The following is a 26386-nucleotide window of genomic DNA, read 5'->3' as shown; positions in this document are numbered from 1 at the left end:
TAGTAATAGGTGCATTATGGGCTTAGTAGCCCTTGCACTAACAAACAACAAACATTTCACTTGAAGAATGGACCTAGTCTGTGCTGGCTGCACCACAACAGCTAAACAAACCTGATAGATCAAACAAACAGTACTTCAGTCAAGAGTACGTGAATCAACTTCAGTTACTCATGGGAGTTAAAAATAAAAAAAATCAGGCTTTACAGGAAAAACACTTATACAAGAGATGAACCAAGCTTGGATTTATATGCTTAAGAAGAAATGCATACTGGATATCCAGTCTTTCCAGCATAAGCAAACAAATTACAGAAAATAGTCAGACATTAATTGTAAAGGCATACATAGCAATACTGATTGATATACAGGACGTCTTACAACACTTTATGGAGTCTGTGCCAAGACATATGGGAAATTAATATATTACAAGCCTATTATATGTTGCTAATGTAATGCCGTGTGTGCGTGCGCACGCACTCATTCACTCACTCACTCTCTCTCTCTCTCACAGAGTTGTACATATACGCATATGCTTGAAATATCCAAATGATACAGTTCATGGCAAGAGCTGTAAGTAGTCTCAGAGGAGCTGCCTACCGTGTCAAATGCCAACAAATAGCAGGTAATATGGCAGATGGATTTGCTGTGGGGTTTGTGATAAGTATAAGCCAAAAAAAAAAAAGTAATGTGCTTACAAATGTCGAAATTATTCCCTAAATCCAGCTCGTGAGTGACCCTTTCATAATAGTGAACCAGATTTGTTGAACATGATTTTCCCTTTACAAAACCATGCTGAGTATCCTTGATAATTTCAATTCGATCCAAATGATCCTGAATTCAACCCTTGATCATTGCCTCCATGATTTTCCCTACCACTGAAGTCAGACTGACAAGTCGATAATTTCCCACTTCACTCTTAGAGCCATCCTTATGTATGGGAGATACATTGGCACTTTTCCAATCCAAGGTAATCTCCCCAGAGTCTAGTGATGCTCACATAATTAGCCTCAATGGTTCAATGCACTCACTTGCCGCCTCCCTTAAGATTATAGGGTATATTCCATCAACTCCAGGAGCCTTACTGGCCTGTAGGCGCAAAAGTTTTTTCATTAAATAATCTTGCGAAATTTTAGTATCATTAATTGCATATTTTCAACTTGACTCCCACAATTTCCCATTGCCACAAAAGGTTTTTCATTTGTAAATGTCGATGGAAAATAACTGAGTTCATCTGCAATGGCAGTTGGTGTATTTAATACTATCCCCTTTCCCTTACGTAAAGGTCCGTTCTGGTTTGTCCTGCTTTTCTTGGAATTTATATATGTGAAGAATTCCTTATTCCCCCTCTTTGCTCTGTTTGCTAGTGCTTTCTCATAAACTGCCTTTGCCCGTCGAACCTTTTCTGTGGCTCTATTACAGATCATCTTGTAGCTGTTATAGGCTTCAGTACTTTTTATTGCTCTGTAACCTTTCCATGCCACCTTTTTCTGCTCAAGTAATGTGGCAACTTCACTATTCATCCAACTTGGAACCCTCCTCATGGAGTATTTCTTTAATGGTAAATACGTATTCAAGGCATCTGTGATTAATGTTTTAAAAGCATACCTCAGTTCAATTGTATTCGTTCTCTGTGTGATATCTACCCAGTTAATAGAGGCCATGTAGTACCTTAAGGCATCGTAATTTCCTTTTCTGAAATTAAAACCCATTCCTTTGCCTTTTACTGCTGCTTCCTCTCTCTCACCACAGAACTCCGTGATCGCTTCCTGCTACTGGTTCCTCTACTGTCAGCCCTGTTATGTCATCTGATTCATGGGTGATGATGAGGTCTAGGATATTCTTTTCTCTAATACTTTCCTTGACATGTTGATACAAATAACAGTCATCTAGTTGATTTAAAAATTTTGTTCCCCATGTCGAGTTTCTTTCCCATTTACTCCAATCAATTAGAGGCAAATTGAAATCGCCCATAATAAGAGATTGACGTTTACTTGCCCATTCCATTTGCATGTAGAGGCTTTCGTCATAATTTTCACAATCACCTGGTCTGTAGATTATTCCTACTCGCATCATACCTTTGTTTCTAACTATCTCACACCATACAGATTCTACACTAGCATGTGAAACGTCTGAATCCGGGAAAGCTATCGTCGCACTCAGGCTGCTTCTGATAAGAAGCATTACCCCACCACCCCTTCTATCTACCCTATCCTTCCTAAATACATTATACAAGCCGTACTGAAACTCATCATCCCCAATTTTCGTGTGGCACCACGTCTCTGTAAGCTCTATTATGTCCGCGTTACTTGTTTTAACCAACAGTTCGAATTTGCTAATTTTATTGACGACACTCTAACATTACTATATAAACAATTAAGACTTACTGTTCTTGTATATTTAACAACCCTAACACAACTCTTGAAGTTTTTTAGGCTCGCTTCCCTGGAATTAGCTACCCACTCACTTGAAACGTTTCTGCTCCCAGAACATCTAGATAATATGTCCAGTTGGGGTAACAGATAAGAACTCTTGAGGTATGTGCAAGAGTTACTTCGACCAATATTATCAGATAAACGCGTGTCAGTATTACCCACATCCCCCCCCCCCCCAACTAGCAGTTTCCCTGAACCTTTAAGGTATCCTCAATAATAATGGCAAAAACTTTTGCACCACCTTTGTTTAAGTGTATCCCATCTCTACAAAACAAATTTCTTCTACCTACAAGTGTGGGGCATACTGATTGAAATTTCCCCCCCTGAAGCCTTGCGGAGTCCTTCAAGTCTTGAGTTAATCCACAAGGCTTTTAACATATAATCCCTCCTATTGTGTCTGGGCAGAATTGCAGACACAAGCATTGTGGCCTAGCTCGTGGCATTTCCTTAGCACGGTCCTGTATTTTTCCAACAGATCGTGTACGTTTAATGTCATTAGTCCCCACATGAATAATATTCTCTTTACTCCCCTTAAAATCTGACAATCTGTTGGTGACATCATTAATAGTTGCTCTCAGCAGACATACCCTGGTTCTGCTCCACCTATCCTTATTACAAAAAATATTCCCCGTTTCCCTGACAGCGGAGTCTCCTAATAAAACAGTCCTTTTGAACCAGAGTAGTTTGCTCTTTGTTTTTCTGTTTTGAGGCCTGAATCGGGTGTGCATCACTTGGTAGATTGCTGGAGTCTTGAGTCCCTGACGAGCTCCCAGATGCATTATTCTAGAGTGCAAGCACCCATATGTTCAGTGACTCAAATTGTTCCATCAGTGCACCAAATTGTAATTTAAGATTGGTCCACTCCTTACATAGATCACAAAGAAAAGAATCCCCAGGTGAGCTATGATTAGTCACCAGGTCGACCTTGGAAAACATTCCACAGGTTCCGCAAAGGATTAAATCATGACTCACCCGTAAATTGCCATTGGCTATTTCCGTGCGAGTCACGATACCCTGTGACGTGTTTAAGGCAGATCTCGTAACTACCATTATAAAATTAGCTAAATATCAATGAAAATTAACTTTAAAAAATTATATCTATAATATTATAAAAATCAAACTGTTACAGGAAAACCTATAACAAAATAATCCAACAATATCTAAATAAATCAAATATTTAAAAGCAATAAACAGTAATCCACTTAACTGAGGAGCCCTGACAAAGCGCATCCACTCACCTCGAATGCCAAAACAATTTCTAATACTATAGACAAGTTTGGATCCACTGTGCCTGATACATGGTCAGGAGTAGTTGAAATTCTTGGCTGTGTACTGTATTCAGATTTTGCGTATTTGCCATCCTTTGATTCGACCTCTTGCTAAGATTGCCCTCCCATATCTGAATAGTGTTATTTATTTATTTGTATAAAATTATTTTTGTATATTGTTTGCTTCCTCAGTCCCAGTTCATTTTTGTACTAGGTTTTTCAAATTCTTTCACTTCCAGTTTCTACTATCCCTTAAACTTCTCTTAGTTCAGGTACTTTTGTGTATTTTTCATTTCCATTTTCACAGACACTTTGTTACAAACCACACATTATATATAAGATAGGAGGTGATGCTTTTTGTGTGGAGAGAGAGAGAGAACAGTAGGTAGTGTAATCAACCAATGGGTTAGCTAAACTGGAAAGGCAGTCATAAAATAACACAATTCAAACCTGCAACACAAAGTCAAAAATATTATATATGTACTTCAGATGGTTTCAACATCGTTAACAAGGGCCAGCCGTCAAAATGCAGCAAAAAAAAGTAAGGCCTCTGTTTCTAGAAACAGGCCTTACTTGCGTTGAAATCATCTGAAGTACAGCACTAAGTACTTATAATATAATATTTTTTACTTTGTGTTGCAGGTTCGAATTGTGTTATTTTATGACTGCCTTTCCATTTTAGCTAACTCGTTGGATGATTACACTACCTACTGGTCTCTCTCTCTCCACACTAAAAGCATAACCTCCTATCTTTTATTTATTTATAGTTATTGGGTGCCTTCTACTCTGCATAGTAGTAACCCAGGTCTATATTCACATATTCCTCTTATTACAATTCCCATACCTAGAATAAAAGTAATATATATATATGTGTGTGTGTGTACACACACACACACACACACACAGATAGTTCTTGACTTTACAAGTTAATTTGTTCCTAGCATGTGCTCGTAAAGCGGGAATTAAATCCCATAGACCTAATGTTAAAAATAGGGGTTACGTTCTCAATAGTGAAATTAGTTAGCTAATTTGTTTGTGTAAACAATGATTGATTTATCCAAAGAAATTAAAATGTAGCCTGTAAAATCAAGCAAATTATAATAATAAAGAAATTATTTATTACTTACAAATTTTGAAGAATGTTTATTCTTCATCATGACTAAATGCACACTCGTTGATCACTTATTATTGGCTCGGCACTCTTTGGTTTGTTACACAAGGAGCCGTCTTCAGAAATGCTTAAAGAGGCTTTTGTTTCCAAGAAAATCTTCTATTTTCTTTATAAATTTCAATAGATGCATAAGCATTTTTTAATGGAACACACAAATTGCAACTAATACGATTTGCATGGAGTAACAAGTTTAGGAAGCTTAAATAAAGAGAAGATTCTGAAAATTTGTTTTTTATACGATTGGAGATTTCAGTAAAGGGAAACACATTTCATCATAATAATGCAAAAAACCACACAATTCCATTTATCCACAATTCCAATCCAAAGCTATCGGTATTTTAAAAAATACCAATAGTATTTGGAAAAATACACAATTTTAAAAAAATTGCAAATAAATCACATTTTCATTTTTTTTTTTTAATGCACTTATATTCTCTACATCTATTTATGCATCACCTGATCCAATTTCAATTTGTAGATCAGAAATCCAGAAAATATATTCAATTTTGATTTTAGCTGAATCTAAACAACTGAAGCTAATTGGTGCACACTTTTTTCTAATTTTCATAGCTTTTTTCCTAATTGCTCCTTGTTATAATTTCTTCGCATTTACATAGAAGCACAAATACGATATAATGGTATCTGCTTGAAATATTTCTAGATTCATACAATAAATATTATTTGAAATGACTTTCAAAGCATTTTTGCATATGTTCATAGGGCAAGACCCACACATGTGAAAATTTTATATTAGCATTAGATTTAGCAGGACAAATGATGCAAGAAAGCAAGCTTATACAACATCAAACAAAAAAAAAAAAGGTTGCCTCACATTTCACCTATTCGTTCCTTCCAATATATTTAAACTATCAACTTTCACTACAACAGATGGAAGTTTGTTCCAAAAATCAACAACCCATTGTCTATAGGCAAACTTACGCATATCTATTCTGTAATACTTCCTCAACTTGAATTTGTGATCCCTCGTGTGTGGTCAGAGCAAGAGGAAGAATCCCATCAGCATTGAGCTTGCTGAATTAATTCAAAGCTTTAAACACGTCATATTATAAGAAACCGTTGCTGTGTCTGAACTGTAGCTGCAGTCTTGTCTAGTTGATCCTGCATTGCTTTTTTAACCAGTGACTCCATTATTTTAAATGGAACAGAAATTAAACAGGTCTTAATCACTCATGTCATCCTTTGATCACCCTTTGTAAATTGAGGATCATTTGCACATCTGTGCTTGTTAATGGGAGACAATGCTTCTACGGGAATGGGATACACTTAAATAGAAAGGGTGCAAGAATATCTGCTGATGCTATCCAGGCAGTGTTAGGTGGGCCTGAAAATTGCTAGCTTGAGAGGATTCGCAGATTAATAGATTAACAGTAGCCGCAGGCAGAGGTGAAACTGAGAGCAAAGTGGTGGAGAAATTGTTGAAGAAGTTGAACATAAGAAAAGCACCTGGGGTGTATGGGATCTATCCAGTTATATTAAAGGAGGCAGCAAAGGAAGTAAGCAAACCCTTAGCCATAATTATGAAAGTTTCATTGAACTCAGGGAAACTCTCCATGGACTGTAGATGTGCAAATGTGTCCCCAATTCACAAAGTGGGATCAAAGGGCAGCATGAATAATGACAGACCTGTTAGTTTAACTTCTGTTTCTGAGAAAATAATGGAGTCACTGGTGAAAGAAGCACTGCAGTATCATCTAGAAAAGACTGCAGTTTATAGTTCAGAGCAACATGGGTTTGTTAAGGGCAAGCCTTGTCTGAAAAACTTGAATGGATATTATGGTGTGGTCAAAAAAGAACTGGATGCAAAAAGTAATTTTGATATGATATACTTGAATTTAAGAAAGCTTTGATACTTTTTCACATGGAAGACTACTGTACAAATTGGAGCATTATGGCATTAAGGATAAGTGGCTAGTATGGATAAAGGGATGGTTGATTGGGAGAAGACAGTGGTAATCAGTGAACACTGCTCTTCATGGACTAATGTTATTAGTGGAGTCCCCCACGATCTGGCATTGGGCACCTTTTTTCCATATTTATCAATGATATTGATGAAGATATATCGGGTTTAATGTTCAAGTTTGCAGACGATATGAAGGTTGGCAGGGTTGTTAATGACAGTACACTACTGTAATAGGATGTAGAAACGTTGAGCAGATGGGTTGAGAGGTGGAAATTTAAGTTTAACATTGATAAATGTAAAGTATTGCATGTGGATAGCAGTAACCCCATAGTAACATACCAACATACTCAGGGTAGCGGAGAATGAAAAGGACCTTGGGGGTAATTGTGCAGTCAGATACGAAGTTGTCTGAGCAATGCAAGCAGGCTGCAAGAGTAGCTCGTGGTGTCTTGTCATTGATATATACAGGAATTTTGCGAGCCAGGATAAGGAGGTGATTGCCCCCTTCTATATGGTCAAGACATGCCCTGAATACTACATATAGGTCTGGAGGCCTCATGTTAAGAAGGATGAGGAAATGCTGGAAAGAGTACAGGGGAGGGCAACAAGATTGGTGAATGGGACACAAGGTTGCTGTTACCAAGAAAGGCTTAAGTTCTACAAATTTTGCAGCATCTGGCGATAGGCACCTGTGAGGTGATCTAATTAAGTTGTATAAGTCCTTGAATGGTTTGAGCAAGCTCAATGCTGATGGGAGTATTCCTCTTACTCCGATTACTCACCTGAGGGGACCTAAATTCATATTGAGGAAAGACAATTGTAGAATTGATGTGTAGAAATTTGCCTTTAGCCAACAGGCAATTGATAGTTGGAACAAATTTCCATCTATTGTAGTGGAGGTCGACAACTTAAATAAGTTCAAGGCAGAACTGGACAAGCATTTGGAGTGAATTGGTGGATGAAATGGGAAGGTGTTTTATTATATTTATTTATTTTTGACTGATGCTATATAAGCTTGTTTTCTTGCATAATATGCCTCTGCTGATGATAAACTCCAGTCCTCGGGAACCTCCCCTGAATCCAAGGAAGCTCTTATAATTATGAGAGCGACCTTGTATTCAGGGGACTCTTTGCTGTAAAGAGTAAAGAAGTCTTTGGAGTTTTTCTTTGTATCCTTCACCAAAGATTTTTCATAATCTGATCTCGTTTTGCCTGGCATCCTTTGTGATTTGATTACAGACTAGTTTATATCTACCATATTATTCTCAGTTGCCCGATGATTTATATGTATCCCACGAGTTTCATCTGACATCCATTTAGGTTAATTATATCTTGAAGGTATTTCTTAGTTGGTATGAAAAGCTTAGTAGCTTCTATGATTAATCCCTTGATTATTTCCGATTTATTAGTATTAGTAGAGGCACGTGATGCAAGAAAGCAAGCTTATTATACAGCATCAGCCAAAAGAAAAACCCTTCCCATTTCACTGATCCATTCATTCCAAAATGTTTGTCTAGTTCTGCTTGAATTTATTTAAGCTATCAACTTCCACAACAGATGGAAGTTCGTTCCAGCAATCAACTACCCACTGGCTAAAGGCAAACTTCCATACATCTATTCCACAACTGTCTTTTCTTAGTTTGAATCTATGCCCCCTCTAAGTTTTGTAATCTGAGCAAGAGGAAGAATCCCCTCAGCATTAAGCCTGCTCAATCCATTCAAGGCCTATACAACTCATTCAGATTGCCTCACAGGTGCCTAGTCTCCAGAAGCTGCAATTTGCAGAACTTAAGCCTTTCTTCATAATAGTATCCCTTTGTTCCCTTCACCACTCTTGTTGCCCTCCTCTGTACTTGTTCTAGCAACACTACATCCATCCTAAAATGAGGCTTCCAAACCTATACACAGTACTCAAGGTGTGGCCTGACCATTGTAACAAACTCCTACCCTCATTTTTGATTTCCCAGTGCTTATGTTACACCAAACTAACTCAACATTGCACTGTCCATCTATGTCAACTGGATGCACTTCCTTAGATTTTCTGTTTCTTAACTAACAGCATCACCCCTCCTCCCTTCGTATCCCGTCTATCCTTTCTGTGTACATATGTACTCCCCAAATTCCAATTCTGCACCCCTTATATCTGAGTGGCACCAAGTCTCTGATATCCCAACAATATCCACCTTGGATATCTTGACCAGCACTTCAAATTTGTTTACTATACTCCTAGCATTGGTGTACATGCAAGTATACATGCACCTGTTCTTACTCTTAGTTAGTCTAACCCAGCCCATGTATTAACTTATTTCATGACCCCCAGCAACTGGCTTTCTGGGCTGCTGCTCATTCCAATACAAGCAGTGCAAGAATCATTTCCACCTCTGCCTGTGGCTACTGTTAACATATTAGTGTGTGAATCCCCCCCCCCAAGCTAGCAGTTTTCCAAGCCGCCTAACATTGCTTCTATAGCATCAGCAAATATTCTTGCACCCTTTCTATTTAAGTGTATCATATCCATGTAGAAGCAATCTCTCCTGTTAGCAAGCACAGACCATGCTGAGGAAAATTAATTTGCTGATGGCAAATCATCAGTTTGGTCCACTGTCTAAAATTTAGAAAATGTGTGAGACCACTGTAGTCACCTTTATGAAAGAAAAAAATCCCAAATACATACACTGGTGTTCAAAGAAAGTGCATCACCCCTTAAAATTGTAATTGCGTCAAAATAACGTAAGTATATGGCAGTATTTAGCATTAGCATTAGTAGAGGCATATGATGCAAGAAAGCAAGCTTATTCAGCATCAGCCAAAAAAAAAAAAAAAAAAAACCCTCTCCCATTTCACCCCTCTGTTCGTTCGAAATACCTGTCCAGTTGAGCTTTAAATTTGTTTAGGCTATTAACTTCAACAACAAGTGATGGAAGTCGGTTCCACCAACCAACCACCCGCTGGCCAAAGGCAAATTTCCGCACATCTATCCGACATCCGTCCTTCCTCAATTTGAATTTATGCCCTCTGAGGTGATTATTCTGAGAAAGATGAAGAATCCCATTGGCATTGAGCATGCTCAAACCATTCAAAGCCTTATACACCTCTATCAGATCACCTCGCCGGTGCCTAGTCTCCAGACTCTGTAATTTGCAAAACTTAAGCCTTTCTTCGTAAGAGCAACCCTTTGTTCCATTTACTAATCTTGTTGCCCTTCTCTGTACCCGTTCCAGCAGCTCTACATCCTTCTTGAAATGAGGCCTCCAGACCTGTATACAGTACTCAAGATGTGGCCTAACCATTGCCTTATACAAGGGAATAATCACCTCCTTATCCCTGCTAGAAAAATTCCTGTATATCATTGACAAGACACCATGAGCTACTCTTGCAGCTCGTCTGCACTGCTCAGAGAACTTCATATCTGCCTGCACAATTACCCCCAGGTCCTTTTCATTCTCCACCACTGTCAGTGTAGTACCGCAGAGTTGATACATTGCTCTGGGGTTACTGTTACCCATATGTAGTACTTTACATTTGTCAATGTTAAACTTCATTTGCCACCTCTCAGTCCATCTGTTCAACCTTTCCAGATCCTGTTGCAGCAGCATAGCGTCAGTAGTGTCCTTAACGACCCTGCCAACCTTTGTATCATCTGCAAACTTAAACATTAAACTTGATATCCCATCATCAATATCATTCATAAACACCGAAAACAACAATGGACCCAACACTGAACCTTGAGGAACTCCACTAATAACATTAATCCACGTTGAGCAGTGTCCATTGATTACCACTCTCTGTCTTCTGCCACTCAACCATCCCCTTATCCATAGCAGCAATTTGCCTCCAATGCCACACTGCTCCAATTTGTGCAGCAGTCTTCCATGTGCAACAGTATCAAAAGCCTTTCTAAGATCCAAATATATAATATCAAAGTTATTCCCTGCATCCAGTTCTTTTGTGACTACATCATAATATCCAATCAAATTGGTCAGGCAAGACCTGCCCTTAACAAAACCATGCTGCGTCTGAGCTATAACTGAATTCTTGTCTAGATGATCCTGCAGTGCTTCTTTAACCAGTGCCTCCATTAATTTACCTGGAACAGAAGTTAAACTAACAGGTCTATAATTACTTGTGTCAGCCTTTGATCCTCCTTTGTGAATTGGGGTTACATTTGCACATCTCCAGTCTATGGGTACCCCCCCTGAGTCCAAAGAAGCTCTCATAATTATGGCTAGGGGTTTGCATACTTCCTTTGCTGCCTCCTTTAATATAACTGGATAGATCCCATCCACCCCAGGTGCCTTTTTTATGTTTATCCTCAACAATCTCTCCTCCACTTTCCTCTCAGTTATTACAAAATCATCCAGCTCACTGCCAATGTTTACTTTACCTACATCATTCTCCTTCCTGAATAACTCCTCATGCGTGAATGTAGATGCAAAATACTCGTTTAGATTGTTAGCCACCTGAGCAGGATCCTCAACTGTTGAACCATCAATATCCAGTGGACCAATCTGATTCATCCCTTTCCTTCTCCAGTTCAAGTATGTAAAGAACTCCTTTCTGTTTTTCTTTGCCTCCTTTGCCAAGGATTTTTCGTAGTCTGCCTTTGCCTGCCTAATCTCCTTTGTGACTTGGTTACAGACCAACTTATATCTATCATAGGCTTCCACGTCACCCATTAATTTGTATGTATCCCATGCATTTTTCTTCTCTGCCACATGTCTCATTAGTCCATCTGACAACCATTTAGGCCTAAACCTTGAACAATATTTCTTAGTTGGTATGTAAAGCCTGGTAGCCACCAAGATTAGTTCCTTGAATGCTTCCCATTTTGAGTTTGCTGTTGGTAACATCATCAGTTGGTCCCACTGTATAGAATTTAAATACTGTCTCAGACCATCATAGTCGCCTTTACGAAAACAAAAACCCTTCCCTTTACCTCTGATGGTAGTTACCTCCTTGAGTAAATCCCACTTCAACACACTGTGATCACTGCCACCTAGTGGTTCATTTATCTGCAGGTTCTTAATGCATGAAGAATCACTACTGATAATCAGATCAAGAGTATTGCTCCCTCTTGTTGCCTCACGAACATGCTGATGTAGAAAACAATCATCCAATAAATCCACAAAAGCCTTGCTAGTGTGCGAGTGACCAACCCACAAATTCCAGTCAATATCTGGGAAATTAAAATCCCCCATTATAAGACTCTCTGATTTACTGGCCCACTCTATTTCCCTGTACAATATATTATTATACTCATCAGAGTCATTAGGCCTATAGCACACTCCTACTCTCAATTTTGATTTCCCTATGCTTATGCCACACCAAACTGACTCGACACTGCCCTGTCCATCGATGTCAACTGGCTTCACTTCCTTTGACTTTGTGTTTCTTAATTAATAGCATAACCCCTCCTCCCCTCCTGTCCTGTCTATCCTTTCTATATACATTGTATTCCCGAAATTCCAGTTCCGCATTACTTATCTCTGTGTGACACCACGTCTCTGATATCCCAACAATATCTGCCTTTGATGTTTTGAGCAATACCTCAAATTCATCAAATTTATTTACCAAACTCCTAGCATTGGTGTACACGCAGGTATACATGCACCTGTTTCTATTCTTAGCTACCCTAACACAACCCATGTGTTTACTTGTAACGCAATGACTACCAGCAGTCTCTGAAATATCCTGCATCTTGTTTTTCAGACTTCTGCTCATTTGAATAGAAGCAGTGCAAGAATCACTTCCACCTCTGCCAGTGGCTACTGTTAATCTATTAGTCCTTGTATCCCCCCCAACTAGCAGTTTTCCGACCCACCTAACACTGCCTCGACAGCATCAGCAAAAATTCTTGCACCCTTTCTATTTAAGTGTATCCCATCCCTGTAGAAGCAATCTCTCCTGTTAACAAGTACAGTCCAGGCTGAAAAAAATTCTACCCCTTGAGCCTTGCACAATCCCTCCAGGGCCGAATTGATCGACAAGGCTCTCATCATATACTCCCTCCTATCGTGTCTGGGCAGAATTGCAGACACTTTCAAGTTCAACCCTAATTCACGGCTTTTTTTCAACAGTGACCTGTACTTGCTAAGTAATTCCGCCGGTCTCCTACTCTTAATATCATTAGTGCCAACGTGTACAACTATATCACCTTTTGTGCCCTTAAAAGATGATATCCGCTCTACAACGTCATCAACCTTTGCCCCTGGCAGACATACCCTGGTCCTATTCCACCTATCCTTTTTACAAAGCATGTTCCCCGTTTCCCTGACAATAGTCACCAACAACTACTAGTTCCTGTGGGACCAGCGCATTCTGCCTAGGGGGCTGCCCCTGTGTTGCCTGATGACCAAGTGCAAGCTCTGGCGTTGATGTGGGCAGCTGAGAGCTTGATGGGCCCCTCAATTTATTTCCTTCGAGGGCATCTACCCTGTCCTTCAAGGTCTCATAAAGGCCCATAACAACGCTGAGTTGTCGCCTGATTTCCTTGCACTCCTTACATCGTGCACACACAAAGACATCCCCCTTGGCAGTATCATGTCCCGTACCCGACTGCTCCGCAAACATCAAGCAAACAGTGCATTTTAATAGACTGTGATTCAGAGGGCAACTGCCCCCCTCAGTTCTCCCCTGAACCACAGCACTCCCATTAGCTTGAGCCTTTTGCTTTGCTGCTCTGGTCAGAGTCATGATTCCAATTTAATTCAATAAAATTTAAAACAAAAATTAAATCCTTAAGTTATATCCCAAAACAGTTATGTTTTTTATATATATATATATATATTTTTTTTTTTTTTTTTTTTTTTCGGTATCTAGTGTTCCCTTTATACAACTTCCGTATCACGTGTACCACTATAGTTATGTATTAATTATTTGTTACGATTAAGTCGTTATATATATTTATAGAGTTAAAAATACAATTTAATTGACAATAAAGTTTATCAAGATTAATAGATTTACTGATTAATTGACAATATTATATTATGCAGTATACTACACTAAGCTTATGCTATCGTGTAAAAACGGCGGGAATTCACGAACGGTATTTCTACGGACTCGTAAGTATTGATTAGCTTCGAAATCTCGCTATCTCAATTTAGAATAAACTAAGGATCCTGTCTAGGTCTATAATCTACTTATAGAAGATAATTTGATATAACAATTGGTTAATAAATCGACTAAATTTGGTTAAAAGACCTCTCGTTCAATTTGTGACACGTGGATTTGATACCGTTACCGATACTAAGTAATACCTACAAAATCTCTGTCTAAGTTAAACTTTAAACTAAGTATCGTAACTAGGAATATAAAGCTACTCTAGAAAATAAGTTAATATGACAATTTAAACTAATAAAGCAGAAAATAAATCAGGAAAAACTTCTCTGTTTGAAGAGCTTTAAGGAGCAATGTCTGCACAGGCTAAGCTCGCACCCAGACTCTTTTTTCCTACAGATTATTTCTTACAGATTATATCAGATAAGATTGACACATTCCTTGCTTGTGTCAGGATGGCAAGTTATATGCAGTTGACACCATGAAGAAAAAGTGCTGTTGTTGCTTTATGTGAGGAAGGATGTTCTTCCCATCATATTGCTTATAGAGTGTCTTGTAATCAGTCGACAATAAGTAGATTTCTTTCCAAACTCAACAATACTGGTTCTGCTGATAGGAAAAAAAGAACCGGATGCAAAAGAGTTTCTACACCTAAACAGGACTGATTTTTGAAGCGCTTATGCCTTAAAACCCATAAAGCTTCTTTGTCTAAACTGAAAAGAGAATGGGAAGAAAATACAGGAGTGATAGCAAGTGAAGTAACAGTCAGAAGATGCCTCTTCAAAAAAGGACTTGTAGCCCATCTTCCTAAGAAGCCCCCCCTCGCACAAAAAAATGAAAAAGGCCCGATTAATTTGGTGTAAGGACCATGTCAAATGGGACCCAAAGCAGTGGAAGCCAGTTATTTTCTTGGATGAGAAGAAATTTAATCTGCATGGCTCTGATGGGCAACAAACAATTTGCTGTAGATATGGTGAAGAATACCATCCAGACTGTATGGTGTCTACAGTGAAATCCTCTACCAGCCAAATGATATGGGGGTGCATTTCGTATCGCAGAGTAGGTCACTTACAGTTTATAAAAGATTCTGTAAATTCCAATGGCTATATTGGAAGGCAAATTGCTGCCGACCATTTCAACCTGCCAAGTAACTGCATCTTTCAGGACAACTCTACTCCTGGTCATCAGGCAAAGTGTAAGTAGGCACTTCTGTAGTTACTTTAGCTTCATTTCTGCATTAGAGGTTTGTCAGTAATGTGTTTACATTTATTACAAGTGAAAAAAATGGTTGCAAGACCTGCCCATTACAACTCTTAGGTGGCCAGGAAACAGCCCGGACCTGAATCCTATAGAGAACTGTTGGCATCGTGTGGAATCTACAGTTGCCAGAAAGAAACGGAAGACCCCTTTGTTGAACTTCAGGAAGCCATAATTCGTGTTCGGAACCACGAACTATCAATTGATTACCTTCAGAAATTGATCTTGCATGCCTTGACAGTGTGCTGCTGTCATCAGGGCCAGAAGTGGTTCAAATAAATATTAGTTTGCACATGGTGAACTTTTCATTTTATTTTCCATTTAAAATGATAAACTGAAGCAAATTCTGATAACATTTCATCCATAATTGTGCTTACCAAAACTGTTGTATAAAGGTTTAAAATGCTTATTTTGGAATACTTTGAGAGAACCTGTCAAATATTACTTAGCTTTTTAACTATTAATAAATATTTTGTTTATATGTCTATTTGTAATGCTAATCATTAATGTAACATACTACTGCAAAAAAGGGTTAGAAATGTGAAATGCCTAGGTGATGCACTTTCTTTGAACACCAGTGTATGTGTGCTTACTCAAAAGGGTAAATGCTTCTGCATGTAACTGATATTCTAAAATTTGATGGGAAAGCAGAATTGTCTTATGTGGACATGATGAATTAATGTAAGGTTTTTAGTGGTGAACAACTAGAACATCAAATTTTTAAAAAATTTTTTTTTGCTTTCTAAAATATGGTAAACCTTTCAGAGAATGCCATTAAAATATTATGGAAGTATTTTAGGTATATCCATTGACACTTCAATCAAAGCAGTTGTTAGTGATGTAATTAAAACAACAGTTGCCTCTGAAGTAAAAATAGAATATATCCATTCAAATTGATTAGCAGCATTACTTTATTATGTGTGATTGTTTTTACAAAAGACATTTTTTGCATTAACTAAATGTACATCAACCACTCAAAATACCATGAAACATTGTGAGGACATTAAACAGTAGCAGATGTGATTTGAACCTTGATCTCTTAATCTTGTGTTGGAAATTCATATGCCCATCCACCTAGTATACAATAATAGTCATTCACACATCATGAATGTTATCAAGTGCAACAGAAGTATCAACAGTGGAAAATTTTCACATTGGTCTTTTAAATTCAAGTGGGAAATATTTAACAGTTGTACAAGAAAATGGATGTATGGCATGAAAGCACTGCTACTTTAGGGTTACTCCTTTTCTGATAAATGAAACCAGAGGGGGAGATGCAAGATTTTTTTTTTAAGTATTTTCAAATTACATCTGCTACTGTTTAATCTGTCGTTCACAATGTTTCATGGTTTAGCAAAATTGTTGTATAAAGGTTGCAGTGAACCTGAGAGGTCTCTGTTCATTCCTGTAATTTCTACCTTTTCTAAAATAGCTTTTGATTAGGAATAATTTGCCTGTAACTAATGATTTTAAGCTTTGAAAACTCTTGAATCACTAAGAAAATGTAGAAATAAATCAATAGTGCTCCTGTGTACTTGCACACAGTGGAGCTTTACCCTAGTGACAAATATTTCTTGTTCAATGTCCTGCTTCTTTTATAGAAAAGTTTACATTTGCTTCTCATTTGTGCTTTTTCTAACTTGCTTGCAACATTACAATACCATGAGTTTATTTGAACATTACTGCATTTACCTACTGATAGCATACTGCTAGCCTCACATCTTGCAGACCTTGGGTGCCAAGCGTTATAGTGATCAAGTGATTCTCTGAGTGATTTCTAGAGCATTTTTCTCAAGGCTACAATTTTGTTCATTTGTAAAACTTTTTTTTTTTTTTTTACTTTTTCAGAAAGGAAATCCACCTTTTTTTTTTTCCCTTTAAACTAACTTACTAACTTTTATATGGCTTGGTCATTCTAGCTGCAATGCTCCTGCCTCCCCATGGCAGGAGCAGTGCCACTAGAATGACCAAGGAGAAGAAACCCACTCTCCCAGGGCTGAAAGGAACAAAGATGGAAAAACCTACATTTTCACCTTTAGAGCCATCAAGCTCAAAACTTGCTACAAACAACAGCGAAGATAATGAGAGGTTGAAAACAACCTCTTGTTATCTTCGGTTGGAATGCTGTACTTGATGGAAAAGGGATAGCTCTAAGTAAGCTATCCCCATTCATTGTGCAGAAATGCATTGAGTCAGGTTCACCAAAATCACTAAGGAAACTCCAATCTGGAGATCTTATAGAGATCATGAAATCCCAGCATTCTACAAAGTTGTTAAACCAGACTACTTTTGGCAGACAACCAATAAAAGTTGCTCCCCGTGCCACTCTAAATTCCTCAAAGGGAGTAATCACAGAATGGGACTTAACTCTATCAGCAGAGGAAATAGTCAAAGAGCTATGTGAACAAAGTCATCCAAGTCAGGAGAATCATGACTCAGACTGTATTCTTGTTCCCCACAAAGAGCATAATCACTTATCTCTTCCATCCTACCAACATCTGTCAAAGCAGGCTATCTCCATTGAAGTGTCTGCTCTTATATCTCAAACCCAATCAGCTGCTATAAGTGTCAAAAATATGGAACCCCCAGACTGCATGTAGAGGTGAGGCAATATGTCCCACTTGTGGATCAGAGGAGCAAAATCGATCCAATTGCAATGCCACTACTCATTGTCCAAATTGTAAACCTGGCTTTCTCCAAAATATGGAAACAATGGGGGAAAAAATACAGAAATATAAAGTGGAGAACAAAGCTATGCATTCAGAAATAAGAAGAGAAATAATCAAAACAGAGCCAAAGCTTACATATGCCACAGCTGCTAAACATTTCCAGTCAGTGAGTATTCAAACAGATGTTACAGTTCCTCCAAATATATCTGTCGTCAATTGGGCACGTTCCATGCTCACTACTGCTAAACGGTGTACTTCACAACAAAAAAACTGAACAAGCCAGTGATACCCCAATTACCATTCCAGCTGGTGTGCCCTCAATAATAAAACTAAAAGTGACAGAAACCACAATGATGCAACCATGGATTTCAACTGGAATGCATATTGATCAACAAAATGGTTTGTATCACAGAATTTTAGAACTTCACACAGCCAGCGAGGTGGACACAACATGTCCTTTCTTTCCTAAGAAAAACAAAGTAAAAATAGATTGGTATAAGCAAGCTACAACCAAAAAAGCAGTCAGAAACAAAAACAACCAACAAGAACACATAATGAAAAGATTCCTTCAGTGGAATTAAGAGATGCTTTCATATTTCACAAGATTATTTACACAATCTCATCAGCTGCTATGAACTAGCTGGCATATCTGTACACGAAATCTATTTTAAGTCCACAAGTATGTCCTATCATTAAAAATTACATCTTCAGAAGAGATAAGGGTATTGACTTGCCGGCCCATGGAGGGGTGGCAGTTCTTGTTGGAAACAACATTCCATCCAAGCATATTGCTCTTCAGACTCACTTTTGAAATAGTGGCAGTGCATGCTGTAATTGGCATCACTCTTACAATAGCATCTATATATATCCCTCCTAATTTCCTCTTCAGGTGACCTAGAAAATGCTTGCTCAGAGACTTCAATGCTCATCATCTGCATGGAGATCTCCAGCAATCGACAAGAGAGGTAAACTAATAGAATCTGTTTGTCAACTTACCATTTTGAACACTGGTGAACTTCTCTGTATTCATTTTTCTACAGGATCCATGATTGCAATAGACCTTTCAATCTGCTCTCTCTTCATATGTACCAAGTCCCCAGGGGATTATATGTGGTGAGTATGGGCTTGGCAAACCCAGGCACCTGAGCTGGATATCACCATCTTGCTTGGTGATTCCTCTCTCTCTCTCTGGGTAACTCGTGCATTTTTTTTTTTTTTTTTTTTTTTTTTGTCTGGTGCAGCATAAGTTTCCTTGCATCATATGGCTAATAATAATACAGAGGTGCCTGTTCTTGAAAATCCACTAAATAGTAGTAGCAGAGGCATGTGATGCAAGAAAGCAAGCTTATGTAGCATCATCCAAAAAAAAAAAAAAAAAAAATTTCACATATCCATTCCCTCTAAACATTTGCCCAATTCCTCCTTGAATTTATTTAAGCTAACAACTTGTGCAATGACGGATGGAAATTTGTTCCATCAATCAACTACCTACTGGTTAAAGGCAATATTCTGCACATCTATTCTATAATTGTCTTTCCTCAATTTGAATTTATACCCCCTCAAGTTTGTAATCTGAGCAAGAGGAAGAATACCATCAGAATTATTCAACCCATTCAAGGCCTTATACATCTCATTCAGATTACCTTGCAGGTGCCTAGTCTCCAGATGCTACAATTTGCAGAACTTAAGTACATTCTTCACAAGACCACTTCTTCATTCCCCTCACCAATCTTGTTGCCCTTCTGTACTCACTCAAGCAACTCTACATCCTTCTTAAAATGAGGCCTCTATACCTGTATGTAATACTCATGGGGTCACCTGACCATTGCTTTATACAAAGGGATAATCACCTTTTCCCTACTAGCAAAATTCCTATGTATCATTGACAACACCCCATGATCTGCTCTGGCACCTATCTGCACTGCTCAGAAAATCTCATATCTGACTACACTATTTCTACCAGGTCTTTTTCATTTTATACCACCCTAAGTGTAATACCAGAGAAACATCACAGTTGATGTTTCTCTGGGATTACTTCTACCCATATATGGTATTTTACATTTTTTAGTGTTAAACTTCAGTCCTACTTCAGTCCTAGTTGCTACTTCTCAGTCCATCTGCCCAACTTTTCTAGATCCTGTTGCAGTAGCACACTGCAATTACTGTCATTAACAACCCTGCCAACCTTTGTATCATCTACAAACTTCGATGTTAAGACTTGTATACCTTCACCAATGTCATTGATAAATTTACAAAACGGTAGGCCGAACACTGAACCCTGGGGGACCCAGTCAACCAGCACTAAGGTTTTCATGGGACAAAATCTAGAAAATTAAGGGAAAATGCACAGTTTACCTTTCATCTACATGAAATATAATGGATGTGCTACTTGCAAATATAACTGGCAATAGCTAGTGCTCTTGGGAATAGTGGGAAGTGTTTTCTAACATCTCTGCAAAATCATTCTATTTCTCCCCCCCCCCCCAAGTTCCTATTCCTCAAATTTTACGTCAAAGGTGTTTATGCATATAGTGGGTCATTTACCATTCAGTAGCTGAAAACTGCTGTTGCTTGCTAAGGCAAATGCTCTTGGACCAAACTACATTCACAATGAAATGATGTAAACACCTTTTACTAAATTCCATGGATCATATGCCCTTTCTATTCAACATAATCTTCCTTGAAGAGCAATTTCCAGACTCTTAGTACAGAGCAACTGTTCTTACCTTCACAAAGCAAGAAAGGATCCTAAATTTCCAACAAACTACTGTCTGATTGCACTGATTAGTTGTTTTGTTCAAAATACTGGAAAGAATGATCAGCGCTCATCTTATATGGTAATTAGAATCAAATTACCTTCTCTCCAGCATTCAGTGCAACTTCCGGATGAACAATTTGCTCATTTAGATTGAAAACATCTAAATGAGATGCTTTCCTAAAATGAGAGCACCTGTTGTCCATCTTTTTGATATTAAAAAGCGTATGACACAACTTGGATCTTTATAACCTCAGTCTAAGAGATCACCTTTCCATTTTTATTAAAAGCTTTTTATCCTGTTATCCTTGAAAAGGATAACAGGATAAAATGGATATCCTGTGTAGATGTGTAGGATTCACCCACTCTCAGCCCAACGATTTTAAGTGTTGTGCTTTTTTCCATTTAAGGAAAACTCCATTACCGAACAACTTCAAACCATAAGTGTTATGTGTCTGACTTTGGCATATTTTCTCAGTCATGCAACATGAGGATTATCAAAAGACAACTGCACCAAGCCATTGATTACCTTAACTCACAGGCAGTAGTTTCAGATTCTCAATGCAAAAGACAATTTGCATTCATTTTTGTCACAAGCATAGACTTCATCCTGAACCAAAATTGAAGCTCGGATGAAAAGTTTCTTCAATGTATATCCATCATCTATGCACAAAGTTCACAAGGGGGTTGATTATTCACCACACCCTCTCTTCTACTTCTACAATCTATGTACATGGATTGTACACCCATGCACTTTACTCTGTATTGGACATTTGTTTGATCAAAATTAGATTATGGATCTCAGATATATGCATCTGCCAAAAGTAGCATCCTTTGGTGGCTTGAGCCCATCCACCATCAGGATATTTGTATTGCTGCTGGTGCATTCAGAACATCTCTTGTCCTAAGTATTGTGTGGAACTAAATGAACCATCTTTGTTGCTTTAACAAATACTTTGCTGCCCCTGTGCCCTAAAGCCTACAAACAATTAACAAATACCATCTTTGTAGCATGCTTTTAAGCTGAATCCCTTGTGGACATCTGTTTTAAAGTAATGCTGAGGAAATCTTTATAATACTCATCCATCCATTTAGATGGAAATTATCAAAAAGTAGCTAAAGGTCAAAATATGTTTGACTTTAACGTGAAATTTCAGTTGGTACTAGTTAAGTGTGCACATTCAGTAATCTCATACTACATTAAAAAAGTTAAGTAATTAAAACCACAGAAGATACCTATGCTACCCTCTTATAAACTGTTACTCTTATTTTTTCTTAGGTTGTCTTAAAAGAATCCCAGAATTTAAATACCAGCAAACGTCACCATATTAGCGTATTTTCAACAGCATCTCTAGATGACATAATGAAAGATTTTTCAGAAATTAGTGTAACTCGAGTTGCAGTAGGATACGTCACAATGGTGAGTATTCAGGTTTCGTATAGATGTGATTCTGTTAAATATATTTTATAAAAAAATAATCAAATAATAGAAATATATAAATGCAGAAAACTAGTGAATTTCCACTATTAGAAAAGGAATAAATAATAAAATAGTAAATCATACATGTCTCCAAATCAGTTGAAAAATAACCTCAAATTGGTCTCTGAACTAAATGAAGAGCAAGGTAAAGAAATTAGCAGAAACACTGGTTAATATCATATGGATTATGAGATTGCTGTTTTTGTTGTGTAAAACAAGTCTGTTAATGGTAATTTCGTGATTCCACTGAAAAAGATCTATCGTTAATTTATAGTAACTGAATATTATAGTAACTTTAACTGAATTCAGACCACTGGACTCAGTTACATGGTACCCTATTTATGATTTGTTGAACATTATCCTGTAGAGATAGGATGGCCATAATCCCCCTGTATAAGGCAGTTGTAAGATCACATTTGGAATACTGTGTTCAAGTATGGAGAGCTCATCTGAATAAAGACACATTGGACAGGCAATTTGTGTGATCGAGACCCACTAATATATTAGCAAGTTTCAATCATACAAGCTGTCTGTCCAACGTATCTAGTAAAGTTTAGAGACAACAGGATTCCCATAATGTCTTTTATACAACACATGAGGAGCTATGGTTTGAAAATGGCAGAAGGTTATCAAATTGTAGCAGGGTGCTTAATGATTTTGTAATAACTGAGAGCAAAGTGGAGGAGAAATTGTTGAAGTTAAACATAAGAAAGGCACCTGGGGTAGATGGGATCTATCCAGTTATATTAAAGGAGGCTGCAAAGCAACTAAGCAAACCCTCCCTAAGCCATAATTATGAGAGCATCCTTGGACTCGGGAGGTCCCCATGGACTGGAGATGTGCAAATGTATCCTCAATTCACAAAAGGGGATCGAAGGGTGACACGAGTAATTATAGACCAGTTAGTTTAACTTCTGTCCCGGGTTAAATAATGGAGTCACTGGTTAAAGATGCATTGCAGGATCATCTAGACAAGACTGCAGCAATAATTCAGACACAGCATGGGTTTGGTAAGGGAAAGTCTTGTCTGACAAATTTGATAGGATATTATGATGTGGTTACAAAGGAACTGGATGCAAAAAATAATTTTGATATCATACATTTGGATTTCAGGAAAGCTTTTGACGGGTGCCTCCGTGGGCAGGTGCAGGAGTGCATAGCACACACTTCTTGATTAGACTGGGGTTCAAGCCCATGAGCCACCAAATACGGAAGATGCGGAAAGGTCAGGGAATGACCACCGCATATCCCTGGAGCAATATGGCCTTAGTTGCTAATGCTCCTAAAAACCAAATAACAACAAAGCTTTTGACACAGTTGCACATGGAAGACTATTGTACAAATTGGAGCAGAATGGTATTAAGGGTAAGTTGCTACAATGGATAAAATGATGGTTGAGTGGGAGAAGACAGAGGGTGGTAATCAATGGGTGCTGCTGCTCTTCATGGACTAATGTTATTAGTGGAGTCCCACAGGGTTGGGTGTTGGGTCCACTGTTCTTTTGTATATTTATCAATGATATTGATGAAGGTATATCAGGCTTAGTGTCGACGTTTTTCAGATTATACAAAGGTTGGCAGGGTTGTTAATGACAATAATGGCAATGTGCTACTGCAAGAGGATCTAGAAAATTTTTGCAGATGGGCTAAGAAGTGGCAACTGAAGTTTAACCTTGACAAATGCAAAGCACTGCATATGGGTAGAAGTAACCCCAGAGAAATGTACCAATTGTGTGGTTACTACACATAAGGTGGTAGAAAATGAAAAAGACCTGGCAGTAATTGTGCAGTCAGATATGAAGTTTTCTTAGCAATGCAGACAGGTTGCCAGGGCAGGTCAAGGGGTTTTGTCAATGATATATAGGAATTTTGCTAGCAGGGAAAAGGAGGTGATTGTCCCTCTGTATAAGGCAATGGTCAGGCCACGCCTTGAGTACTGTGTACAGGTCTGGAGGTCTCATTTTAGGAAGGATGTAGAATTGCTTGAGTGTGTACAGAGAAGGACAAGATTGGTGAAGGGAATGAAGGGATCCTCTTACCAAGAAAGGCTTAATTTCTGCAAATTGCAGTGGCTGGAGACTAGGCACCTGCGCGGTGATCTGATTGAGGTGTATAAGGCCTTGAATGGGTTGAGCATGCTGAATTCTGACGGGATCCTTCCACTTGTTCAGATTACGAACCTAAGGAGGCATAAATTCAAATTAAGAAAAGACAGATGTAGAATAGATGTGTGGAAATTTGCCTTTAGCCAGCAGGTGGTTAATTTCTGGAACAAACTTCCATCTGTCATTGTGGAAGTTGATAGGTTAAATAAATTTAAGGAGGAACTGGACAGGCATTTGGAGGGAATGGTGTGAATTTTTTTTGGCTGATGCTTCATAAGCTCATACACTTGCTTTCTTGCATCACATGCTACTACTAGGTGCCACTGTAGCCAGGTGGGAAGGAGCAGCAGTGCGTAGCACACGCTTCTTGATTAGACCGGGGGTTCGAGCCCGTCACCACCAAATACAGACGATGCGGAAAGGTCAGGGAATGACCACCGCATATCCTGGAGCAATATGGCCTTAGTTGCTAATGCTCCTAAAAACCAAATAAACAAACAAACATGCTACTACTTCTACTACTATTATATCCAGTCCATGGGTACCATCCCTGAGTCCAAGGTAGCTCTCAAAATTATGGCTAAGGGTTTGTTTACTTCCTTTGCTGCATCTTTTGATATAAATGGATAGATTTCATCCACCCTAGGTGCCTTTCTTATATTTATCTTCAACAATTTCTCCTCCACTTTACTTTCAGTTATTGCAAGATTATCTAGCTTACTGCCAGACTTTAATACACCTCTGGCATTCCCCTCCCCAAATAATTCCTCATGTGTGAATGTAGATGCAAATATTCATTTAGTCTGTTAGCTACCTGAGCAGAATCATTAACAGTTGAACCATTGATATAAAATGGACCAATCTGATTCATCACCTTCCTTCTAGAGTTTACATAAGTAAAGAACTCTTTGCTGCTTTTCTTTACATCCTTTGCCAAAGATTTCTTGTAATCTGCCTTTGCCTGCCTAACCTCCTTTGTGACTTGGTTACAGACCAACTTATCTGTATCATAGGATTCTGTGTCACTGTTATTTTATGTATCCCATGCATTTTTATTCTCTGTCCAATGTCTAATTAGTTCATCTGACATCCATTTAGGCCTAAAATCTTGAACAATATTTCTTAGTTGCTATGAAAAGCCTAGTAGCTTCCGAGATTAATTCTTTGAATGCTTCCCATTTTGAATTTGCTGTTGGTAACATCATCGGTTGGTTCCACCATATAGAATTTCAGTACTGTCTCAGACCACCTTATTCACCTGTACGAAAGCAAAAACCCTTCCTTTGATGGTAGTTACCTCTTTGAGTAAATCCCACTTCAATTCTTAATGCATGAAGAATCACTACTGATAATCAGATCAAGAGTATTACTCCCTCTAGTTGCCTCCTGAACATGCTGGTGTAGAAAACAATCATCCAATAAATCCACAAAAGCCTTGCTAGTGTGTGAGTGACCAACCCACAAATTCCAGTCAATATCTGGGAAAATAAAATCTCCCATTATAAGACACTCTGATTTACTGGCCCACTCTATTTCTCTGCACAATTGCTCATTATACTCATCAGATTTATTACGCCTATAACACACACCTACTCTCATTTTTCCTTTCCCAGTGCTTATGTCACACCAAACGACTCAACATTGCATTGTCCACCAACATCAATTTGATGCACTTCCTTAGATTTTGTGTTTCTTATGTGATTCTTGAACTGCGGGGCTTATGTGATTTCCAGGACTGCTGGGAGTGCAAGTGATTCTTGCAGTCCTGGAAATCCACATTGCCTTGCTTTCCAGGCTGCTGCTCAATTGCATTTCAATAGAAGCAGTGCAAGAATCACTTTCACCTCTTCCAGTGACTACTGTTAATCTATTAGTCCGTGTATCCCCCCCCAAACTAGCAGTTTTCCTACCCACCTAACTCTGCCTCTATATCATCAGCAAATATTCTTGCATGCTTTCTATTTAAGTGTATCTCATCCCTGTAGAAGCAGTCTCTCCTGTTAACAAGCACAGACCAGGCCTAGAAAAATTCTACCCCTTGAGCCTTGAACAATCTTTCCAGGGCCGAATTGATCAACAAAGCTCTCATCATATACTCCTTCCTATTGTGTCTGGACAGAATTGCAGACCCTTTCAAATTCATCCCTAACTCACGGCTTTTTTTCAGTATTGACTTGTACTTGTTAAGTAATTCTGCACCAGTCTCCTACTCTTAATATCATTAGTGCCAATTTGTACAACAATATCAACCTTTGTGCCCTTAAAAGATATCAGCT

At 38.3% G+C, this 26386-nt stretch overlaps 1 protein-coding gene across 2 annotated transcripts in view; it reads left to right on the top strand.

Annotated features, from left to right (window-relative positions):
• ptc (protein patched) overlaps positions 1 to 26386 on the top strand; it is a 396675-nt gene that overhangs the window by 166028 nt on the left and 204261 nt on the right. For both annotated transcript variants that reach the window (XM_090385655.1, XM_090385656.1), the window contains exon 10: positions 21806 to 21946. In XM_090385655.1, coding sequence (XP_090241781.1) covers positions 21806 to 21946 — 141 coding nt within the window. The remainder of the gene's footprint in view (positions 1 to 21805; positions 21947 to 26386) is intronic.

Source organism: Mastigoproctus giganteus, chromosome 12, assembly GCF_048544385.1.
Source record: "Mastigoproctus giganteus isolate SK-2022 chromosome 12, ASM4854438v1, whole genome shotgun sequence".
Lineage (NCBI taxonomy): Eukaryota > Metazoa > Arthropoda > Arachnida > Uropygi > Thelyphonidae > Mastigoproctus > Mastigoproctus giganteus.
The sequence above is the reverse complement of the archived record's forward strand: the minus strand, read 5'-3'. Positions and strand labels throughout refer to the sequence as shown.